The sequence below is a fragment of the Hibiscus syriacus genome, unplaced genomic scaffold, assembly GCF_006381635.1.
Source record: "Hibiscus syriacus cultivar Baekdansim isolate YM2019G1 unplaced genomic scaffold, ASM638163v2 tig00112505_pilon, whole genome shotgun sequence".
In the NCBI taxonomy this organism is placed as follows: Eukaryota; Viridiplantae; Streptophyta; class Magnoliopsida; order Malvales; family Malvaceae; genus Hibiscus; species Hibiscus syriacus.
The window spans coordinates 201256-216330 of NW_024063350.1; the positions used below are offsets into that span (position 1 = coordinate 201256).

Here is a 15075-nt window from a genome sequence, read left to right on the forward strand (position 1 = left end):
AATTGCAGGTTAATTCTTCCATTCCGATTACCTTAAATCATGTCTCACAAACGTTCTAGACCTTCCTCTAGTCGTTCTAGCCAACCTCCAAACTCACCTCCAAATCCTCCACCTATCCAACAAATTCCTAATCCTAATCTCGATGATCCAAACATGACCATTCGCAATTCTTGCTTCAATGAACCCGGTCGTAGACAAAATCTCTACTTTAGGTTTTGTCAATACTTTGAGTCCTACAAAATCTAGGAAGAACGAATCCCATATCTTCAAGCCATGTTAGACATCAATTTTTGACATCTTCATACTCTTCAAGAGTGAAAATTTGATAAACTCTTCGAGCTTGAACCAATAGTCTACCATCAACTCGTTCGTATCTTCTACTTTAATGCCATTTGCATTCAAAACCGAGATAAAACCTTAACCATAGGAATTCGATCCTATCTTCTAGGACGATTCCTTCATCTTGACTCGGAATACATAGCCAAAGCATTAGGATTAGATAATGATGGGTTAGACAATGAAAAACTGACGGTAGGATCTCAGTATAAATGAAGGGATAGTACAAATGTTTTAGATCTTCACGACCATTTTCTTCACCTTATGATCTCTTGGTGGTTTCGACCATCCGAAGGCCGTTACTCTATTCTCCGAGCCTTAGATTTATTTTGGCTACATTGTGTCAAAAATAATCTCAAAATCAACCTTCCACAGATTACCTTTTCTGAACTTGTCAAAACCGTAAATCTTGTTCCCAATAAAAAATTATGTTCTTCTTTAGTTTACGGTTGTATTCTTAGTAATCTGTTTAAAAAGGATGGGCTTAGAGTTGGTCTTGATGCTTCTTTTCCCCTCAAAAACCAAATCAACCTCTTCTCTTTAACCAAATCGAGATGAAAGTTCAATGAAGAGACTGGTCTTTAGGTTCGTATTCATGAACAACCTCCGGAAGCCGATGACTCCGACAATGAGCAAGAACACACGACGAACAAGCTCCACCAGAGGAACAAGCACGACCAGAAGATCAAATGCCTCGATACTTTCAATCCTTTATGGAGACATTTGATTTCCTGTATACATCCATGGATTCTCGCTTCATTTCCATAGAGTCTCATTTATCCACAATGGGAGCTCAACAATTGGAGATTCTCAGGGAGATGCGCGCGAACAACGCTTCTATGAATGAACGTATTAATGCACTCTCGCACGAGATGGCCGCTATGCGAGCTCATTTTCCTCCTCTCGATCCTCCTACGGATGCTTGATTATTTGTCATGCTTTAGAACTTTGAAATAGAACATGGAGTTTATTGTTTCAATATTTTGAATGACTTTGGATTGTTTTTTGGATGTTTGAATTTGGTTGATGTTTTATGGATGTTAGAACTTATATTTCTATATATTTGGTTTGGTTAAATTTATTGATTATTGCATCATTTACATCATGTTAGATATATGACCAATTTCGCCATATCACATTGTTTTATGAATATTGATTATGAAACTAATGGCTAACTTTTCTCTTGATTGTGATCTTAGCAGCTTACGCTATATTTATTTATAATCAATTGGCTAAATGTTTTTTAAACACTTGTTTAAAATATTTTAAAAGTCTTTTTGATTTAACAAAAGAGGAGGAGAAATGTTAAAGTATTTTTAAGGGGAGAAGTGTTAGAATAAGGGGGAGTAATTTCAAAACTTGATTTCGAAATCTTAAAATTACTAAAATCTTTTGTTATATCAAAAAGGGGGAGATTGTTGAAAACATTTTGATATTTCGATATAAAAAATTAAGTTAAATGAATTTTAAGATTTTCCAAAAGATTTTCTAAGTATATTCGATATAATTATTCGAATATCAAAATATTACCCCAAATCTTTCAAATGTCATTTTTAATCATTACTCAAGTGTAAAATTAAGTTTTAATCTTAAAATAATTTCAAAACAATTTTAAAAAATATTTCGAGCCATTTCAAAGCCAAAAATTCCAAATTGCTCAAAGGGAACCGATTCCCCCTGTTTAACGGCCGAAATATTTGAATTTTACACTTAAGGAACCGATTCCCCATGAGGAGGTACCGATTCCCCCCACGCTCTAAGCTGTTTTATTAATTGATTTCACACTAAAACGCTTTATTTACTCCACTAATCATCCCCAACGTTCAGAATCATTTGAAGGTGTATTTAAACAATCTTAGAAGCCATTGATCAACAGTAAGAAACAACATTCAACAAGAATCAAGAGAGAATCAAAGAAAAAGCATCAAACCTCAAGTTTGAGCATTTTCAAGCCTATTTCATTCAATATTCATTTTTACTTTCAAGAAAACTTATTGTGTTCAATTGTATTATTCTTGAGTGTTTTTTCTTTGTTCTAGAATTGTGCAAACATCTTGCCTTGTGAGGATTTTCTTGTAAGTTTGCAAAATTTGTATTATTTTCTTTGGGAGAGAGTGTTCTCAAGAATGTGGGGTATAATTCTTGAGGGATTTGTAAGGTTAGTCTTTGTCCTCAAAAGAAAGACAAATTAGTGAATTTGTGAAAAATCCTTAGTGTGGATAGCTAAGGTAGTGGACGTAGACTTTGGTTGAGAAAGTCGAACCACTGTAAATTGCTGTGCAAATCTTTTCAATTTTTTGCAAAGCTTCCACCTAAATTTTTATTTGCCAATTCTCCCCCCTCTTGGCCAACTCCATCGATTGATTAACTCAACAGTACCCCACCATGAAGTAACCTTATTTAGTGTGGGTTTACTTTTAATGATTAAGCTTTTGTTTTAATGAATGATTTGAGGCTTTTATGTTTATCTATTTGTTTTTCTCATTGTGCTAAATTACTTAGGATTGTAGTAGGTAGGAGAGTGTCCATTTCCTAAGTATATTACTTAGTGTTCGAGAGAAACTATGGGAGGATCAACATGAGCAATGGGTTTTTGCTAATAACTAGAGTCTAATCCAACTTTATTGTTCGAGAGAAACTAAGGAACGGATTTCAATGACTAAAAGGAGTAGTGCATATTCGATAGGTTAGATGTTTCTGTTCACGCCAAGAGGTATTGTCGTGGCATTTTAGCTTGTCAGGTTCCCTTGACTCGAGAGAGCATAGGGACGCTCTTAGTAAACTCTATCGAGCAAATAGACCATAGAAACTCAAATCAGTCTAAAAGGTAAGGCTTAGGATTCTTTAGAAACTCACCATTCATTTCCATAATATCTTGTCGTGTGAGGATTATCAAGTCTTCTTACATATTTCCAAATTCTCAGTTCATTTTGCTTTGACATTTTTAGTTACTTACATTTTAAACATATCATTTGTCACTACATTTTCATCTACCATATTGCTACCACATCTCACATTACCATCATATTTATGTAATACCATTAAACCTTCATCCACAAACATTCCATTCTGCCAGTACATACTCATTTATGCATATCACCACACTAACTATACTTAGTTACTTAGTGCATAAACTTTACTCAAGATCCCTTCAATTCCTGTGGAGATGATATTCACTCATATATTACTTGTTCGATTGTGTATACTTGCACATATTTTTACGTAATTTATAGCACTACACAGTGCGAACATGACCCACTGAGAAATATAAGGTAGTTGTAAGTGTGGTTACCTTTATTTCTTGGCTGAAAACAATGCCTTAACTCACTCAATAGGAGCTTTCTCTTTCCCTTTAGCCTTTGAGCTTTCACCCACTTCTTTAGCTATTCGATAATAATAAAACAAATTCTAAATGAACTCAGTGATGGAAATAAAGGTAAAACACTCCTAGAACTTGAATATATTAACAACTTAAAATCCTAACTTTCCTTTAAACCTCTCAAAAACCCATTTTAAAAACTCAATCTAAAACTTGCAAAATGGAGCTTAAATTGGAGTTTAAAAGATGATGATTCTTAAACTTACCTTGTCTTAACAAGACTAAGATTATATTGCTTGAAGTTTGACTTTGAAAGGAAAAAGGAAATGGAAGATTATGGAAGGAAGAAAAAGAAGAGTTGGTAAATATTAAGGGGGTTTGGTTCAAGTAAATTAAATGAAAATAAAGGGGAAGTTTTCAGCTTTAATTAAATATAGGTAAACTACACTTTAGGTTCCCACACTTTCAAGCCCATAACAATATCATCACCCCTTATACATATTTTGGGCCCAACTCAGCCCCAATTCCAAATAAACTTGGTCCAAGCTAATTTAATAAATCTTTTGGGCTCTAGAATAGGCCTCGGGTTGACCTAAATTATTGACCCGATTTTTGGGGCTTTACATCATCACTTGATTGCTGAAAAATTATTTAATTAAAATATTAAAATAAAGTAAAAAGAACACTCCAATAATATGTTAACCATGACACCTCCGAATTAGAGGGTTAATTTTTTAAATTAAATTAAAATTAGGAATAAATTGATAAAATATATAAGTATTGATGACTAAATATATAATTATAACAATTTTATTAACTAAAACGTCTCCACATCTGTTAAAAGTTAACAATCAATAATATGATTGAAGCATTTAAATAGTTGGGTGGTTTGATTGATCAAATCAAAACATCAATGGTAAAATGAAATGGGAAATAGTTTAGTGGTCATCCGTGTAGTTTACCCAAAACAAAAAAGCATAAAACATAACCAAGCAGCGAAGAAAGCGGAGAATCGAGAAAAATAAGACCGAATCAAACGACTGATTATTCGACTCTATAAATAGTCTCATTTTCCCTACGTTTCATTTCCTCTTCCACCTTGTCCTTTCCATCTCATTTTCTCTTGTTTCACATCTCATACAAGGTACCCTACATCTTTTTTTTTTCTTCTTTTTTTATTCTTATTTCCTAAATTCACGCTGATTATTTTTTATTTGATTTTTTTCTACATTTTGTTTGTAGATTTGCTATCCATATTGTTTTTGTAGTCGGATTTTCGTATGTTGAAAGTTAATGACTTAATATATGAATGTTGTTGATTTGGAATGTTTTTTGTATTATGTTTGTAGTTCGATCAATTGCTTGATTTCCAATTCTTAGGTGATATGATTCTTTGACCTTTGGTTTTTACGGGAAGAGTACGATTTGAATGCGGAAGCATTGTTTGTTTGTGAATTTTTTTATTGCGATGAATAAAATTGTTTGATTTAAATTTATTGAAATTACACTAACTTTTAATTGGTTAGATGTGAATTTGGACATTTAACAATTTCATCACTGAATTGCTATGTTTTTTTCCTAATTGAAAATTACTTCTGTTTAAATATAATTAAAGTACAAAAATATGAATTTATGTGTGTGTATTTTTTTTTCTTTTAGAAACTTAACGAAGCAAAAAGCAAGTATAGCCACAATGAATAGAGCATTATCATGTCCTATACTTGCGTGGATAAATTTTCGTTTAGAGGTTTTTACTATGTCTTTGTGTAGCATCACTTTTGTTGTTTGTGAACTTGATTTTTCATCGTAGTGAAGTCAATCTAATGCCTTATGATATGAACTGCAGATATGGATACTTTCTTATTTACTTCCGAATCTGTCAATGAAGGTCACCCCGACAAGATCTGTGACCAGGTTTCAGATGCTATCCTTGATGCCTGCCTGGAACAAGACCCAGAAAGCAAAGTGGCTTGTGAGACTTGCACCAAGACGAACATGGTTATGGTCTTCGGTGAGATCACGACCAAGGCCAAAATTAACTATGAGAAAATTGTTCGGCATACTTGCAGAGGTATAGGGTTCACATCAGCCGATGTTGGCCTTGATGCTGACAACTGCAAAGTTCTAGTTAACATTGAGCAACAGAGCCCTGATATTGCTCAAGGGGTACATGGCCACCTCTCCAAGAAACCTGAGGAAATTGGGGCTGGTGACCAGGGTCACATGTTTGGTTATGCTACTGATGAAACCCCTGAGTTAATGCCTCTAACCCATGTGCTGGCAACTAAGCTTGGAGCCAGGCTCACTGAGGTGAGAAAGAACAAGACATGTCCATGGTTGAGGCCTGATGGTAAGACCCAAGTGACTGTTGAGTATAGAAATGATGGTGGAGCCATGGTCCCCATTCGTGTTCATACCGTTCTTATTTCAACCCAACATGATGAGACTGTCACCAATGAGAAGATTGCAGCTGACTTGAAGGAGCATGTCATTAAGCCGGTTATTCCAGCAAAGTATCTAGATGACAAAACTATTTTCCACCTTAACCCATCCGGTAGGTTTGTCATCGGTGGGCCGCATGGGGATGCAGGACTTACCGGCCGAAAGATTATCATTGATACCTATGGGGGCTGGGGTGCTCATGGTGGTGGTGCTTTCTCTGGGAAGGATCCCACCAAGGTGGATCGCAGTGGTGCGTACATTGTGAGACAAGCAGCAAAGAGCGTGGTGGCCTCAGGCCTTGCACATCGCTGCATCGTTCAAGTATCCTACGCAATCGGAGTTCCAGAGCCCTTGTCCGTTTTCGTAGACTCATACATGACAGGCAAGATCCCTGACAAGGATATATTAGCATTGATTAAGGAAGCTTTCGACTTCAGGCCGGGAATGATCTCTATAAATCTTGACTTGAAGAGAGGAGGAAACTTTAGGTACCAAAAGACTGCTGCTTATGGTCATTTCGGCCGTGATGATCCTGATTTCACTTGGGAGATCGTTAAGCCTCTTAAGCCAAAGGCCTGAGTTACCACCGTAGCCATAATATCATTGTGGTAGGTATCTGTCAATTTGTTCCATTCTACATTCTTCACTTTGGATTTCCTTTTCAGGGCATGATTGGTTTCATCAACCATTTCTCTGGTTTGCCATGGAATTTTTTAATTTAATTTTATTGTTTAATCATTCAATTCAATTTGTTTTTTCTTTATTCAAATATTGTTGAGGTACAAATACTGTCGTTAGCTCTACCTCCTGGGTAATGGATGAATTGAAATTGATCTGTATTCCGAAATATTAGTGCAATGCAATTACAGCGTATCTATATTTATATTGGCTTTTAACTCAACTTCAACGTGTGCATCTAATATAACTTATTAATCTTAATGGTTGAAGAGAGTGTTACTCTTCTTAAAGATTTCGGTTTTGAGTAACTACGTCTGTGGGAGTATTGCGCTCATTATCAATTTAAAAAAATTCTGAATAGATACACTATCTTATAAAAAAATGTGCATTTAATATATATAATATATGTATACCAGATCCATTAAAGTTTATAAAGGTAGGTTATGCATCCAAGCATATCACAAAATTCTAAACTGAGAATTTTTTAAGATTTTCTTTTTCATATGTTGACGAATCTATTTAAATTTATAATTTTTACTTTTATTACACATAAAAATGTTTGATTAGATCATATTATTTTTCTTAACGATATATAATGATAATATATTAATAAATGAAAAACAAACACGTTGACTAAATAGAGAGTTAGACTAAACATGTCGAGGAAATAAGCAATGTTTCTAAAACCATACTGGACCTTAAACCGTTGAAGGTACTGGTTCACTGGTTCAACCGGGGTTCAACCGGATTGAACCGGTTTATATAAAATAATTTTTTTTTAAATTTTATATAATATTCAAAGCAATATTAATATATACAGCACTACAAAAACATAAAATTTTTTCTAAATGTAATGATTTAAAAATATCATATCATATGAATTATGTTTCATTATAATAAAGTTAAAACCAAAGTATTTTTATGAATAGTGAATAGTGAATAGAACAATACAGTGAACAGTGAACAGTGTACCGATGCACTGCTACAGTAGCGTGAACAGTGCATCGATGCACCAAAATTTCGAACTTAAAATGTGTATCGATACACTGTTACAATACACTGCTACAGTAAATTCCGAAAAATACATATAAAACTCATAAAAATTAACTTTTCATCGCTATAAATTTCCATTTTTGTTCCCAACTTTATTCAACAAAATAAATTAAACATTATTAATTACATGCCACGATCTAATTCAAATTCCATCATAGGATGTCTTACTGATATTGAAATATACTCCTCGATGCTTGATGTCACTTTGAACTCTTTATTCCACTACTGGCTTTTTACCTATGCGTGAAAATCATCACATGCTAAGTATAAACTTAGTGAGGCAATTAAAATAATAAACCGTGCAATACAATTCATGCATGAAGTTTAATGTCAAATTCAAAATGCCATAAAATCATGTTACCAACATTATCCAATATTTTACAATGATCAAAATGATATAAAATTTCTTATCATTTATCCCATAAGCTCGTAAGCTTATTTTACCAATATACTTACCATTTAATCCCATAAACACGTAAGCTTATTTTACCAATATACTTACCATTTAATCCATAAGCACGTAAGCTTATTTTACCAATATGCTTGCCATTATTCCATAAGCTCGTAAGCTTATTTGCATACTTACCATTTATTAACCAATAAACTATAAATCATAGCCCATAGTATAACTGTATGAGGAACCCGGTATAGGAGTCAAATGTTGCACCGAAGTGCTGAGGTCGAGCTTTGCTCACCTAATAATGCACCGTAGTGTTGAGGTCGAGATTTACCCACCTAGTACATCGTAATGTTTATACTGTGTCTTCACTAGACACTAAGGCCTGCATTATGTGCCTTCTCTAGACACTCTAGTGCTACCTAATATGAAGCTGCTAAACTCTATGGCATGCCATTAATACCACTGAACCTCAATAACATACTTGGGTATATAGTCAATTTTATTTGATCTATCCATGGAAAAGTATATCAATACCATGTAACATTGGACAGTTCATACCCGTAATATCATTCATGATAAAAAATCATATACAAGAATCAGTGATCAATGCATTTTATATTCCACCTTTGACATATTTAGAATATGTCAAATATATGATAAGACATAATATCATGCTGCTAAAACAAGGTTGACTTATCTCAAGCTTCCTGATGATGTATAAACATCCATGTATAATTTCATGCATGTATTGCACTCACCTTGACACTTTAAAATTTTCCAATTTGTGCCTCACTATGTTCCACAATAAACCCTTTATACTTGACTTGCTTCAATCGCAAATCAATCACAATCTGTATAAATCACAAATTCATAATGATAAATATGTTAGTATTGTACTAACATAAACATATCCCAAAATAACTCCATAATATATTTGGAACTCATTTTCTACCAAATACTCAATACTTAACAATTCCTTTTAACACTGGAACCAACTTTTCCAACACAACAACCCATCAATTTTCCAGAATTCAGACAACTCGCACTACCTTTAAAGAATCAATATTTTATATTGATATACACACTGTAATTCTATTCTGTTTCTTCCGTTACAAACTAGACTCGAATATGAATCTATCCATATAAAGAACTTCTTCTAATTCATTCTTTACAATTTATGGTGAATTTTCAAAGTTGACCAACAGAATCTGTTTTGCAGAATCTGCTGTCCGATTTTTTCTGACCTTTCCTTGGTTAAAAATCCATATCTTTTTGTATACACCTTGAAATTGATCCCCGTTTGTTTTAAACAAAACTATATCAATATATTAACACAATATATAAAAATAATCTCCAAATTATTTATATAATATCTGGTGAATTTTCAAACCCACTGCTAATTTCAAAATATAAATTGTTTTCTTTAACCTCATCCTTAGGTTCTTCATCAATTCTTACAACCAATTCTTTAAAATCACTTAACTATTCAAAACCCATAAAACACAAGAATCAACATCCCCTTCATCAACTCAAGATGAACTTGAACATGAATCCTAGTAATATTCATGTCAAAATGTAGAGAATTGAACGTAGAACATTTTTCCTAACCACATTGAGTCTAATTCTCAAGAAATAGCTTCAAAATTGAAACTAAAAATGTTTACCTTTCTTGCTTGAAAGTGCCGGCCCTTGGAGGAAGAAGAAGCTGGAGATGCTCATCCATGATTGAATTTAATAATAAATAAATCTATCACATGGCAATATATATTATAATGGCTTTTTTTATTCCATTCAATAAGAAATTCCATTTTTGCCCTTAATGAATCTTCCTATTCACCATAAAACCAAGCCACCTGATCCATATCATATTACAAAGTCAAATACGAATTAATTTGACTTTTATTTCCGAAATTCCCCTTGAATTTTCAAAAATTACATTTTAGTCACTAAATTCCACTATTTCGATTAAATCTGAAAAATTGCACATTTCCAAACCAAATTTCTCTGATATAAAATATTAAAATAATATTTCCAACCAATTTTTGTAAAATTCCAATTCGATCTGAAATACCGATTTCCTTACCGGCGTTAACCCTTTCTAGTTTTTCTTTACTAAAATTCCAAATCCAAAAATATGATTTCTATAAAACTGCACTCTCAATAGTAAACCATCTATTTATGGAATAAAATTCTTTTTAGGAAATTATCACTTAATTCCCTAAACGTTTTCCCAATTTTCTAATTTGACCATAAAACTTTCAAAATTTTCATTTTGGTCATTATCTAAATTTTTGGGGTATTACAATTCTCCACTCCTTAAGAAAATTCGTCCTTGAATTTTAAAACTTTCTATGAAAACACTAACTCCCCTTTTATAAGGATTGCAATTTCAATTGTATATTCATAACCTTAATTTAGGGTTATACAAACTAGTAAGATGTGCCCTATTTTTATGCGAAAACCTCTTCTGGTCTTGCCAACTTCTTGAATTCTGATTTTTCCTCCTTCATTTGGGAATTTTGTGAAGATCATGCAATTCATTAGATTTTGAACCTGTTTAATCCAAATCTTTAACCTGATATTAAAATATCTACACATTTACATATCATCCTCTTTTTCCAAAATAACGTCCTTGACTTTATGATTTTGCCAAAGTACTTTGACTAGAGGAATCGTCTTGTTACACCGTTCTTTAATTTATCGAGCTAACATCCATATTGGTTCTTCTTTTATAATTAAATCTGTTCGAATCTTAATTTCCTTTGATGTAATGACATATGAAGAATCTGATCGATACTTTCTAATTATCAACACATAAAAAACATTGTGCACTTTGTCCAACTCTGGTTCTCAATTACCTCCAGAGTTAATGCTAACTGATAAGCCATCAGTCTAACTGTTTTTAATGTCTCATAAGGTCCAATGAATCTTAGACTTAGTTTTTCCTTTGTGTTTTGGTCCTAGAATCTTTTTTTTCAAGGTTATACCTTAAGAAAAACTTTATCACCTTCATGAAATTCAATATATTTTCGCTTCAAGTCTACATAAGACTTTTGTTGATCAAATTCCATTTTGAGATTATCTTGACTTTATCCATACTTTATCATCAATCTCTTTCAATAAATCTGAGCCAACAAGATTTCGATCTTTTAGCTCTAACCAATTTAATTATGTTCGACATTTTCTCCTATATAAAACTTCATACGGAGCCATCTTGTTACTCAATTGATAACTGTTATTGTAGGAAAATTCTACTAAAAGCAAATACTTTTCTTTTCCCATGATTCCATAGAATCCATCATACATGCACTCAACATATCTTCTAATATCTGAATAGTACTTTTTAACTTACCATCCGTCTATGAATGAAAGATCGTACTGAAATTCAATCAAGTACTCAAAACTTTATGCAAATATTTCTAAAATCTTAAAGTGAACTTTGGATCCCTGTCATATATAATGGATACTGATACTCCTTGTAATCAAACTATCTCTTCGATATACAACTTGTATATTTATCCAATACATAATATATTCAAATCATAATGAAATGTGCCGATTTAATTAACCAGTCACTATCACCCAAATGAAATCCTTTTTATTTAAAGTCAAAGGTAATCCATTAACAAAATTCATAGTGATTTTTTTCTACTTCCACTCTGGAATAGAAATTAGTTGTAACAACTAAGAATGCACTTTATGCTCAGTTTTTACTTGTTGACATGTCAAACATGTAGCAACAAACTCAGTAATGTTTATTTTCATAACTGGCCATCAAAATGACTCTTTACATCCTTATACAATTTTTTTCCACCTGAATGCATATTCAATGGACTATAATGTACTTTAGAAAAAATATCTTTCTTTAACTCATCATCATGAGGAATACAAATTATTCCTCGATAAATAGACATTCATTAGACTTAACTTCAAAGTCTTTAGTCTCGTATTTTTTTTACAAGTGAAATATTTTTTTATCTCTTATGCCATATATCGAGATAACATAACTAAAAAATCAACTTCTGATAGCGAAAACTGACACTTTGACATTTTGGCAAATAACTTTTTATCCTTAAATATCTCGAGTAGCATACGAAGATAAGCATCATGCTCTATCTTTGTCTTCAAGTATACCAAATTTCATCAATACAGACCACCTCAGATTAATCCAAGTAAAATTTAAATACTCAATTCATCAAATCTATGAATGCTGCCAGAGCATTTTTCAAACCAAACGGCATTACTACGAACTCGTAGTGTCTATACCATTTTCTGAAAACTATCTTTGAAACATCTTCCACTTTAATATTTAACTTCTGATATCCCATTCGAATATCAATTTTAGAAAACATTGATGCTTCTTTTAAGCTGATCAAACAAGTTGTAGACACCAGTTTTTGTCCTGGTTATAAATATTATATTATAATTATTACTATTATATTATTATTATATTATTATATAACATTATTATAATAATTATTAGTATTATTAATATCAGGTATGTTCTTGCAGGTTGTAAAACAAGCCCATGCTTCTCACGTGCTGCTGTCACTCACCGAACAAGACCCATACTTTAGCCAATAATGCCATCTTCAGAATATCACGTGGAATCTGCACAAATCAACAAATCATCAAGGAATCAAATCCAACATAATCCCTAAAATTTCGGGATGAATTCACCTACACTTTACCTGCTCCAACCAAAGTCTCACCAAACAGAAAGAAATTGGCATGCAATGACAAAGGAGGGGGTGGAGAAGAACAATAGAAAATCACCAAATAAGAGGAGGCTCTGGAACGGAAAAAAAAAGAAAGGAAGAAAAGGGGGGTAATGAGGGTACTTTGAAAACCCAAAGAAACTACTTGTAATTCTCGATTCTCTTCGAAAGCAATAACAGCTTATTAAGGTAATATGTATATTCATTTTCCTATGGTTTTAGTACTGTGTGTGGGATTCATTTCAAAGCAAATAAAAACAGAGAATGAAAATAAGATTTTAGTTTCAATATACAGTTTTTCGTAGCAATACCAACATTGAATCAATTGTTATTTCCATAGAACCAAGCAAGAAATGTAAGCAGAATTAGTTCTTTCTCGCTGTTACTTATCTAAGACATAAATCATACCAAAACGAGAGATTTCAAGTTGTTTTTATTTTCTACTTACGTTTTTTAGTTTCTAAAGGTACATGCTTTCGATTGAAAGTAAAATAGTATAGAAGGAAAGTGGTAGCTTTACCTTGGCCGAACATCGGGAGTTATTCGGTCGAGAAGGCGAGAAGGAGGAGGGTCGTTTTGAGGGTAGATAGGTTCAGTTTAGGTGGTGAGAAAATCGGTTACCTCTGGTGGTGGTCGACGTGAGCGTAACGCCGATGTACGGTGGGAAAAGGAAGTTGTGGTGAGAGTTCGAAATCGGGGTTTTAAGGAAAGAAATAGGAGATTCGAGTTGGTTTAGGGAAGGGATTTAGTTTACCATGTCGATTTTAATGGTGAGCCACTTTGAAGAAGGTAGCCGACTGGTCGGGCCTTTGTGGATCTTCAAACGATGAAAACAGGGCGCTGTTAAGGTTTCTGCCGTGGAGTTTGAATGGAGAGAGAGGGTTCCAATGGTGCCGTGAAAGGGGAAGCAGAGAGTTGGGGAAATGAAAAGAGAGATTGCGGCACTAAGGGATTTAAACAAAGGAAAATTAGGGTTTAAATTTTACAATATATTATATATCAATTTGCTAAAATGGAACCGTTTCATCAACAGTAAAGAATATTTGTTTTAGCGCTTGGAGTTATTTAGGTATGTACCCGCCAAGTTTTGTTTTAATGCGTTTCAGTCCATGTCTCTTTATTTTTAATACTTTTGATTCTGCAATAAAGTTTTACGCTTGTTATGTTTTAGTCCTTCATGACATTATTGTAAAATACATATATATACGTGTGCTTTCATGATCATTAAAAGGGTTTTCCTTTAATTATTCTACGATGTAGTGTTAATGATGTCTAATTTCTATTGTCTTTAAAGTTACTCTGGTGTTTATTTTTCTAGGTTACATTCAAATGTTGTTAGTATGCTCGTGGTATGCATTCATGCATTTAGTTGTAATTGTTTGCATTAATGTCATCTAGTACGATTTGCATGATATCCTCACGTGCATAACTTCACCGTATTACATAATTTAACTAAGGGTAATATTCTTTTAGTTTAAAACGTTTTAAGTGGGTTGTCTTAACTGATTAGATATCCGCTTTTAACGATTTTAAATTAAAAGTGTATCCCTCTAGTGACACCTAAAAAATGATTTATCACTTTAAAATTTGGGAATGGAAGAAAAAGAAATGTTCGACTATTTAAATTTATCGAGAAAAGGTTGTTATAACTATTTAAGATTTGGTCTCGACATTTTTAAATATTCGAACATTCTTTATCTTTCTAAAGGCTGGGTAATTTTAATTTAATTCGTTTTGGTAATTTTGAATATTGAAAAAATATTGTGTTGTTTTTTCGGGGATCATAAACCAAATTAAAACTCGAATTTGTAAATTTCATTGCAAAGACATTAATTAATCGATCAGGTACCGATTTAGGGCGTTGTGGGGGTGCTAATCCTTCCCCACGCGTAACCGACTCCCGAACTCATTTTCTGGTAACGCAGACTTTAAATTGTTGTTTTAATTAAAATTAACTTTTATTTAAAATGACAAAACATTTTTGGGTGCCCAATCACACCCTAATCAAAGATTGGTGGCGACTCATCGAACCATATGTTTTTATTGTAAAGGAATTTCCAAATTTTTCGAAACGAGAGATTTTCTAAAATCACATTGTTTTTAATTAAAAATCAAACATAAAGAGAATA

General features: G+C 32.9%; 1 protein-coding gene and 1 long non-coding RNA gene across 2 annotated transcripts; one reads left to right on the forward strand and one right to left on the reverse strand.

The window, feature by feature from the left end:
- Positions 1-4743: 4743 nt before the first annotated feature.
- On the forward strand, positions 4744-6830 carry LOC120181005 (S-adenosylmethionine synthase 1-like). The gene is made up of 2 exons (XM_039186258.1): positions 4744-4799; positions 5502-6830. The coding sequence occupies exon 2, from the start codon at positions 5504-5506 to the stop codon at positions 6674-6676; it is 1173 nt and encodes a 390-aa protein (XP_039042189.1). The 5' UTR covers positions 4744-4799; positions 5502-5503; the 3' UTR covers positions 6677-6830.
- Positions 6831-12734: 5904 nt separating this feature from the next.
- LOC120181006 lies at positions 12735-13717 on the reverse strand. Its single transcript, XR_005521723.1, has 3 exons — positions 13467-13717; positions 12920-13020; positions 12735-12839 (listed from the first exon to the last, which is right to left on the reverse strand). It is a non-coding gene; the product is annotated as an uncharacterized LOC120181006 (long non-coding RNA).
- Positions 13718-15075: the final 1358 nt, after the last annotated feature.